Source organism: Cricetulus griseus, chromosome X, assembly GCF_003668045.3.
Source record: "Cricetulus griseus strain 17A/GY chromosome X, alternate assembly CriGri-PICRH-1.0, whole genome shotgun sequence".
Lineage (NCBI taxonomy): Eukaryota > Metazoa > Chordata > Mammalia > Rodentia > Cricetidae > Cricetulus > Cricetulus griseus.
Genome location: NC_048604.1, coordinates 5,120,735 through 5,129,340, shown reverse-complemented (window position 1 = coordinate 5,129,340; position 8,606 = coordinate 5,120,735). Strand labels below are relative to the sequence as shown.

At 53.0% G+C, this 8,606-nt stretch overlaps 1 protein-coding gene and 1 long non-coding RNA gene across 3 annotated transcripts; both read right to left on the bottom strand.

The window, feature by feature from the left end:
- Positions 1–3,313: 3,313 nt before the first annotated feature.
- On the bottom strand, positions 3,314–3,979 carry LOC100754300 (melanoma-associated antigen 10-like). The gene has a single exon (XM_027432257.2). The coding sequence runs from the start codon at positions 3,977–3,979 to the stop codon at positions 3,314–3,316; it is 666 nt and encodes a 221-aa protein (XP_027288058.1).
- Positions 3,980–4,184: 205 nt separating this feature from the next.
- On the bottom strand, positions 4,185–8,046 carry LOC113837612. Of its 2 annotated transcripts, none has more exons than XR_004771491.1 (6): positions 8,024–8,046; positions 5,715–5,809; positions 5,406–5,522; positions 4,849–5,156; positions 4,652–4,723; positions 4,185–4,307 (listed from the first exon to the last, which is right to left on the bottom strand). It is a non-coding gene; the product is annotated as an uncharacterized LOC113837612 (long non-coding RNA). The 2 variants fall into 2 exon arrangements; XR_004771492.1 differs by lacking the exon at positions 8,024–8,046 and adding an exon at positions 6,716–7,999.
- Positions 8,047–8,606: the final 560 nt, after the last annotated feature.

The following is an 8,606-nucleotide window of genomic DNA, read 5'->3' as shown; positions in this document are numbered from 1 at the left end:
AAGTTTTGTTCTTACTAAATAATAATAGATCTCGAGTTGGTAAATAAACATCTTAAATTTGATCCCGGAGTCTGTGTGCTAAGCTTTCTACCCTTGGGCTGTGTTCTCAGGGCCTTGGCTTCTACACCATTGGGTCCTCCTTGCCCTTTCATGGACAGCAGCAGCATTTTTATAGCAGACACACAGGTATGGCTTATATCCTGCCAGTGTAACTTCACACAACTTAGGTATCCTAAAACAGGGACTGTGTTCTCCCAGGCCCCCAACCACAGTCAATGTTATACCTTTCATTGGAAGCTGTTCTCTGTAAGCAACATTGGCCTAGTGGAGGATCATTCTGTCTGAAGCCTGATCACACATTGTGGAGACCCAAGAAGCATCTTGTCCTTAAGAAAGGGAGGGTTAGCCATAGTCTGAAATACAGGTCTATGCAGACTCCTGGCCAGTGTTGTCACTAGTGAGGTGGTGAAGGAACCAGCTTCCCTTTTGGCAGCCATAACGGCCGAACACGTGGTTCTATGACCTTGTCCCAGACACTAGAAAGTCAGATGCCTGCCTTGTGACAAGGAAACAATCAGAAGTTAGCTGGTGGTGCTATGCTTTATGACCCTGGGTGTGCTTTATGCACAAGCACACAGCAATGACGTAGAGAGCATAGCAACCACCCTGGGAGGGCCTATGGGCCATAACAACCAGTTGACCAATCAACACAGGGCAAGCCCTCCAAGCCTGGAGGCACACCAATCGTGAGCCTGTACGTACCCCTAGACACTCCTCTTATGCTGCCCTATAAAGATCTGTGTGCCGCGGCTTCAAACTGTCTTTGCTAGCCATCCGCCATGGCTGGTGGGTGGATCAAAGACCCGAGCTAACATGGTGTTAGCTCATTAAATTACAATAAAGCCTCGTGCAGTTTGCAGGAAGCTCTCAAATCTGCCTGGTGATTGGGGTGACCGCGAACGTGGCCTGGGACCCCGGATATTTGAGTTTTCTGGGGTCTAACAGTGGGAATCAGGGAGATTTCTTATGTTGGGGGCCTCAGGGCTCATCACCTGTGAAATGGATGTGATAAAGCCTGTCCATCAGGATGGCTGGTGTATGTGCGCTGCATGTAAAGGCCCTATTGCAAATGCCCTGAGTGAGTAGAACTATAGTGAAAAGTTGGGAATGAGATAGGTAATGAGACAAAATCAAATCTCATGAACAAACATCACTAAATCCTGTCCCTTGTTAGACACGTGTTGAAATCTGGGCGTTTCTCTCACAGGAACATGCTGAGCATGAGTCAAAGAGCAGTTCCAACCCAGTCTACCATCTAGCCACCTTTGCAGCCAAACCCCTACACACCATCATTCACCAAATTCCCAAGACATTATTAGAGTCCCCCAAATTACAATAGAGATTATCAAACTAAAAGGTTATCTTGGGAACAGGGAGATGGATCAGAGCATGAAAACGCTAGGCGCTGAAGCCTCTGTGTCCGATTTTGCTCCCTGGAACTTGCATACATAATGGAAATCATCAGTTTGCATCTGTAACCCATGCACACCTTTGGTGAGGCCTTCGGCGGGCAGACAGGACAATAAACCGGAATCCCTCCAGCCAGCCAGCCTGGAGTATAGAGAGCAGCATCAAAAAGAGCAGCAATCTGCCTCAGGAAGAGGAAGGTGACAACCACCTTCAAAGCTGTTCTCTTCCATCCACATATACACCAGGGCATGTATACATACATATAGCTGCCCACTCCATGTACACACAAAATGACTTTTGAAATGTAAATGTATCTGGGGCTAGAGAATTTGTGCAGTGATTAAGAGCCCTTACTGTAAGCTCTTGCAGAGGACCAGGGTTTAGTTTCCAGCACTCACATGGATGGTCACAACCATCTCTAACTCTTATTTCCATGAAATCCTGTGCCTTCTTCTGCACCCTCGGGAAACCATGGTCAGATGTAGTGCACTTGCCAATGTGCAGACAAAACAGTTGTCCAAGTTACATTCAAAGTTAACCGTTTTTCCCCCTTTGTGCTTTATTTTTCTTGTTTTTCTTTTTTCTGAGACAGGGTTCTCTGAGTAGCCTCAGAGCTGTCCGAGGATCAGCACTGTAGAAGAGGATGGACTGGAACTCATAGACCAGCCCATCTCTGCCTCCTCAAAGGCCTGTAAAGTCAAAGTCATCCTGATAGTCCCCTCCTCCCCCCCTCTCTCCCTCCCACCCCCCTCTCTCTCTCAAGACAGAGTAGTTCTAAGCCCTACTTTCACATAATTACACCATGAGTCAGCTATCTCTTCCACAGGGAGGGGGCAAGACATACAATGCACGTGGGGTGTGGAGCTGTAACTCCAGTCCCAGCTCAAGGACACTGTTACTGCCTGTTTTGTTTTTTGTTACTTTGTTACAATCCAGGAGATGCACATGGTATGCAAATGTTTCATCCCTGAAGGACTTCTTCAGCCTGATTCCTACCCTCCCTCTCTCTGCCAAATCCCAAAACAACAGGGACTGCTCATAGCCCTTGTCCCTTCTTGCTGCATTAAGCTAATCACACCTTCCAGGGTTCTGGTACCAGCTACTCTTCCCAAACTCACAGCTGCCTTGGTTGCAGCACTGACACTTGGCTGCTCTTGCTTGGAGACCACACTGCACACACTGCAGCCCTCCCCATGCCAGCCCCCTGCTTCGCCCTTCTAGCTTAAAGAGATTCTAAGGCTTCCTAGCAGCTCCCTTTCTTCTGCATTTACACTTTCCTGTGCGGTTTTTGCGAGGTACCACCTGCACAGAGCCTGTAACAGAGCACATGCTCACTTGAGTTTGGGGGAGACAATGGCAATTAGCTTACTTTACTTTTCATTTTAATTAGTTAAACAGATGAATGAACCAGATGAGGCACTCAAAAATAATTTTATTCTGTTCTTCACGCTAATGTACAACTTGCAATGTTCCAGGAAACTAAATTATTAAGGCCATTGTATCCAGTGACATACTACAAGTTAGACAGAGGAGGACACTATAGCTTCTGGTAGAAAATATTAAATACTCTTAATTTGCATAAACATATATGCTTTAACATTTCCATTCTTAAATTTAAAACATCTCCAATAGGGAACCTTGTAGTAACAGTAGCAACATTTTGAAATAACAAGAAAGCCCAAGTCACCCAGTGAGAACAGGAAGAATGAAATGGTTCATGCTGTCATCCCACCAGCACTCCACTGAGGGTACAAGTCCTTAAATGTCTGACTACCTGACCTGGAAACTGCCAGTGCACTAGAATGGGTGCTGCTCAGGACAGTAGTATCATCTGCTGGGCGATTCAGGTCTCGGTCCTCTGCAACTCATCTCTCAAAGCCTCTGCATACCTGGAGGGATAGGATCTGGGATCCCGCCTAACTATGCTGGCAAAAAAACTCAAGATTTTCATCTTGGTGGTTTCCGCATGGGCCCTGGGGCCCCATAGGAACTCATGGCTAGGAGGATCGCTGTCTGGCACCTGTCTGTACTCCAGGTACCCTTCCTGCACAAAATGCTCAGTGATGAGTCTCCTGGGCTCCCCGTATATGAAATGATCCCTCCCAGCATACAGCCCCATGACATTCAACAGACGCCACAAGGCCTCCTCGCTGACACAATTGTCCCCTATGAAGATGATACACAACATAATTATTACCAAGCCTGTTTTTGGTATGCCCACGGCACCATGCTGCAGCCCATCATAGGTGATCCCCAGGGCAGTGACAAGAGAATAGGAGTGGCCAAGAGGGTCCACTTGCCTAACTTCAATGCCAAATAATAGCCACATGCAATCAGTGGCCTTCGTAGAGATCACATGGAAGAACATCTCATAGTCACGAGAGATTCTATCCAGCATTTCTGCCTTAGTTGCCCGAAGGTTCATTCGGTACTTGAGGAGCAGGAACCTCACCAAACTAACTACTTTTCTACTTAGCATATCCTGTGGGATGAACAATGGGTTGGCCATTCTCCTTAATCGGTTTCTAGAGGCCTCAGCAGATGGTCCCCCTGCAATGGAGCCCAGGGCAGCAGGAGGAGAAGAGGCTGCCTCAGCACTTTGGGGAAAACTGAGCATTCTTCCAATAGACATGTACCCTGAGGTGGAGGCAGTGGCCTCAGCCTCCTCCACCTCAGCTATGGGGACCTGGGCACCCTGCAGGCCCCTTGCAGGCCTTTGGGACCGAGTGTTGTCAGGGACGTTGAAGGTCTGGCTGTTCTCAGTAGGATCCATGCTGAGATTCCTTGGGAACACAGGCAGGACACAGTGCAGGTCACAGAGATGAAGACTCACAGGCCTGGGGCAGAAAGGGAGAGGGTGAGTAGACTCTGACAGCCATTCCTCAGGTGGCTCTCAAAAAGCGCCTGTGGGAGGATTTGGGTGGGGGGAGGGGGGGCTCCGAGGCTAAAGGACTCTGGTACTGCACGTTCCTCTGAGAGGCTCAAAGAAGAAGAGACCCTGCTCCCAGGGTGTATGCCTCTTCTTGCCTGAGGGCAAGCCTCAGAACAGGAAGGCAGTGAGGTCACCTCACACCTCCTGACACCTGACTGGAGGTGGGAGTGGGAGAAGGGGGACTGAAAGAGCTACCTCAATTCAGTGTGGTTCATTTGGGCGAGCACAGGACAGGGGCCCGATTCTCACCTTGATGAATGGCTAGTTGAGGAGCTTCCCTGGGATCTCCGGGTCCAAGGTCTTTAAGGGAAGAGACTACTGCTGTGAGAAAGAAAGGAAGAGTAGGAGAGGGGAAGGAATCCACTCAAAGTGCCTCTCTTTTCCCACAGCCCCCAGACAGGCAGGTAGGTAGCCAGCACTCTGCCTGTGGCTGATGGGACTCTCACCTCTCACCAGGAGCCCTCACAGACCCAAGCCTTCCTCTGATGACCCAGGTTGAGGTAGGTCCTTCAGCTCCCTTAGAGCACTGACTGGAACCAGAGCAGGGGCTCAGCCTCGCAGCCCTGTCCGGGACTGTTGTGAGACAGACACTGCTTCAGGGAAGTCTCTTGTGGGGCTGCCGTCTGGGGTCTGGAGTGGATTCTCCTTCACTAACCCCCTGGGATTCTTTCCTGGAACTTCCCAGGCGCTCACTTAAGCAAGGGCCGTGCTCAGACAAGGTCTCCCACTCTAGTGAAGTCACGCATGCCAGGCCCTGTAACGTCCCAGGAGTCAGTGTTGTGACACAGCCCATCCAGCCCTATGGGGGAACAGGGCTCCACTCTGCTTACATAGGAGTTCCCTAAGACCACCCTGAGTGCACCTCTGCCTTCCTTCTTGAGACCTGCTCTTCCAAGCAGGCCCCATCTCCACAAACACACCCTCTGTACTACCTCCCTGGGGCTGGGGTGGGTGGGGGTATGGCTGGAGTAAGCAAAGCCGGAGCGCTGACTCCGGGTCATACCCAGTCTGTGCAGTCCTTTTGCTCTCTGCTTCAGAGTCAGTCCTCAGGGGAGGTCCACACCCTGCAGAATCCCTCTGCTCTCCAGACCTGGCTGCCACTGCTGATCTGATATCAACCCTAGGCACAAGGTCATCACTCCCAGAAGAGGTCTCAAGCCAAGTAAGTCATGCAGCCCAAGGAAGCCAGGCACGGCAGCTCCCACCCCCCCTCCGGCCCCGGCATAGGAACAGGGGCATACACGCTTTGTACAGTCTTCTGTTGGGGAACGGGGCCCTCTTCCCATGTTCAGTTGTGAGCATGACAGCTTACCAGGATTCACGATGGAAAATGGGCTCCTCCTCCAGCAAGCACTTGTGCTCCCCTCTGGGCTGTGGTGGTACCCCCACGGTGCAAGGCTCACCTTCCTGAGAGAGGAGACAGAAGTGAACGTGCCCGGGTTTCTCGAGACTGGCAAAAGGGGCAGAGCCCTGCATTTTCTCACACATTCTGAAGCCTTCCTTCCTCTTCCTTCCTCACGACACCCCTCCTGACTCTCAGATCCAACCTTCAGGTCCAAGCCAAGTCTGAGCCCCCACCTTATCACCCCAGTCAGTCTAAGTCTGAGGTGACCGTGTGAGTCAGAGTCCACAGTCTGCACCCGTAACTAGTCGACGCTGACAGCAAAGACTGCTTGTGTATGTCTTGGACCAGAGATCACACTGTTTCCTCCTTGGTGGCCCTGGATCCCTACCACTACAAATCTGAGGGAGACCTTACCCCCAGGACGAGTCCCCCGCCTCCTTCCCATCATACAGTCTGAAGCAAAGGCACAGTCCATACGAGGTGAAGGAGGGGAAGCAGGTGAGTTCCTCCAAGTGCACCACAGCAGCAATACCATTCGGGAAGCCCCCAGATGGAGTGGTGCTTCTTAAGTCCACTTGGTTCCCACGTACTTGCTGAATGCAAAGCCACTGTGTGGTATAAGTGGACCCCTTAAAAATGTGATCCTTGAGCAGAGGGGTGGGTGGCGGCACAGGCCTTTAATGCCAGCACTACCGCAGCAGAGGCAGGTGGATCTGAGCGAGTTCGCAGCCAGCCTGTTCTACAGAGCCAGTTCCAGGGCAGCCAACCTTTACACAGAGAAACCCTGTCTCAAAAAATCAAAACTAAAGAAAAGAAGAACATTGCTCTCTGTCTTTGTGACACTGACTGACATGGTTAAGCACTGAATACTGCAAGCGGGCGCCCACGTGGTGCAGGGCCCTCTGCAGGGATACAGTGGACACAATGTGGGACCCACCCTCTCTCTGGAGTTTGTGACTGGCCCTCACCCTAGAGCTGGCAGACGCCTGTCTGGGATGCTCTTAAAGCAGCTCCTAGCAAGAGGTTCAGGCCAAGTGGAAGGTGAGACAGTAAGCCAGGTGTCAACCCTGGAGTATGGGAAAACTTTCCATTATGAAAGGGCCCTTGACATCCCAGAATCAGTCACCTGTATTCAGAAAACGTGGGGAGCCTGTCATAATCCTGCCAGGTCTGCCACTGGCTCCTAGCTCCCCAGTACCCATAAGCGGAAGAGCGGTGAGACCGACTCCCAGGCACCACAATCATGCCTTGAGTCCCCAAAGCAGTCCGGTGTGGCACGGCAAGCCTGACTGTCCCCCTCCTCTTGCGAACCTCCCAGAAGGGCTTCGAAGTCCCGAGAACCCGGATGCAAGAAGCGCCCACTGACATAACCGCCCTAGGCGCCTGAGCGCCTCATTGGGCGCCCCAATTCTCCCAGGCCTGGAGCACGACTGTACTGGTGCCCTCCAGGCACCCAGAAAGTGGTTCTGAGTCCCCAGTTCCCAGATACCCGAAGCGCCTCTCTGCCCACACGGCTTCCTCGCACCCCTGGCCACGGCTCTGAGCAGCCCACGTGTCTGGATGAGGAAACGCAGGTGGGAAGGGCTCCCTTCCAGGACCCTGCACTATGTGTCCAAGGCCCGCAAGTCCGGCACCCAGGAGAACACCCTGCCTCTCTCCCTTCAGGGACCTCCCAGAATGGCTGCCAGCCCCCCAGTCCCGGGATGTGGAAGCCTTTGCGGAAGCTGGAGGGCCCTGTTCCCACGGGCACGCTCAGTTGGGGACAGGACCCTGGAAAACCTACACACTAGCCTGACTCCCGGCCTGTGCGTCTCGGCTTGGCTTCTGAGAGCCAGTCTCTCCCAGTGATGGAGAAAGTCATGTGCCCCCCCCCACTCTGGACCCATTGCCGCTGCGCCTCCACGGGCCGCAGTGAGGGGAGGGCTGCTCCCACACGAAGACCCCGGTGAGGTGGCGGCACACACCCCACACTGACGGCCCAATGGTCACCCAGGGACCCTCTCACCACAGCCCACCTTCACAGTGCGCTCCAGGGACGACTGTCCTTCTTACTGCTGGGGGACAGGCCCCGTCCCTCCCTGCCGCCCTCACGTCCCTCCCTGCCGCCCTCCCTCGGGAAGAAGGCCAAAGATGGAGCCCGGCCGCGGCCCCCGACACCGGCACCGGATGGGTCCCCGTTATCCACGGGACCCCAGCAAAGTGCGGGCTGTCCGCAGGCCGCGTGCGAGGTCCACCTCTCCCGAAAGGGCCCCTTTCCTTCCCCCTGAAGAGCTCACCTCAACCCTGACGTGGCCGCGAGGACGTCTGCCTTCCAGGAACCTCACAAAATGGCGGCCAGCCCCTAAAGTGCCCGTATGGGGAGGGCTGGGCGCACGTGGGGGGACACGTGAGCCCGGGCGGGAGTGGGGGGCTCTTCTCACAAGTCATCCATGAGGCATCCTTTATACTGGAAGGAACTTGACAAATGGGATCTGAAAAGCCCCTCTCCACAGTTTGCAAGGCTGATGAGGGCTCTTTGCACAAGTCAGCACTGAGGTAGATGTCCTTCAATCCCAAGGAGCCCCACATAACATCTCTCACACCCTACCTCCCATCCTGATACCTGGATATGGAAGTGTGTGGAGGGCTGCCTTCTCACAAGTCAGCACTGAGGTACATGTCCTTCAATCCCAAGGAGCCCCACATAACATCTCTCATCCCCTACCTCCCATCCTGATACCTGGATATGGAAGTGTGTGGAGGGACTCCTTCTCACAAGTCAGCACTGAGGTACATGTCCTTCAATCCCAAGGAGTCACACACAGTGGCTCTTATCCCGCAACCTTGGTACCCAGAGTTGGAAATTTGTGGAGGAGCTTT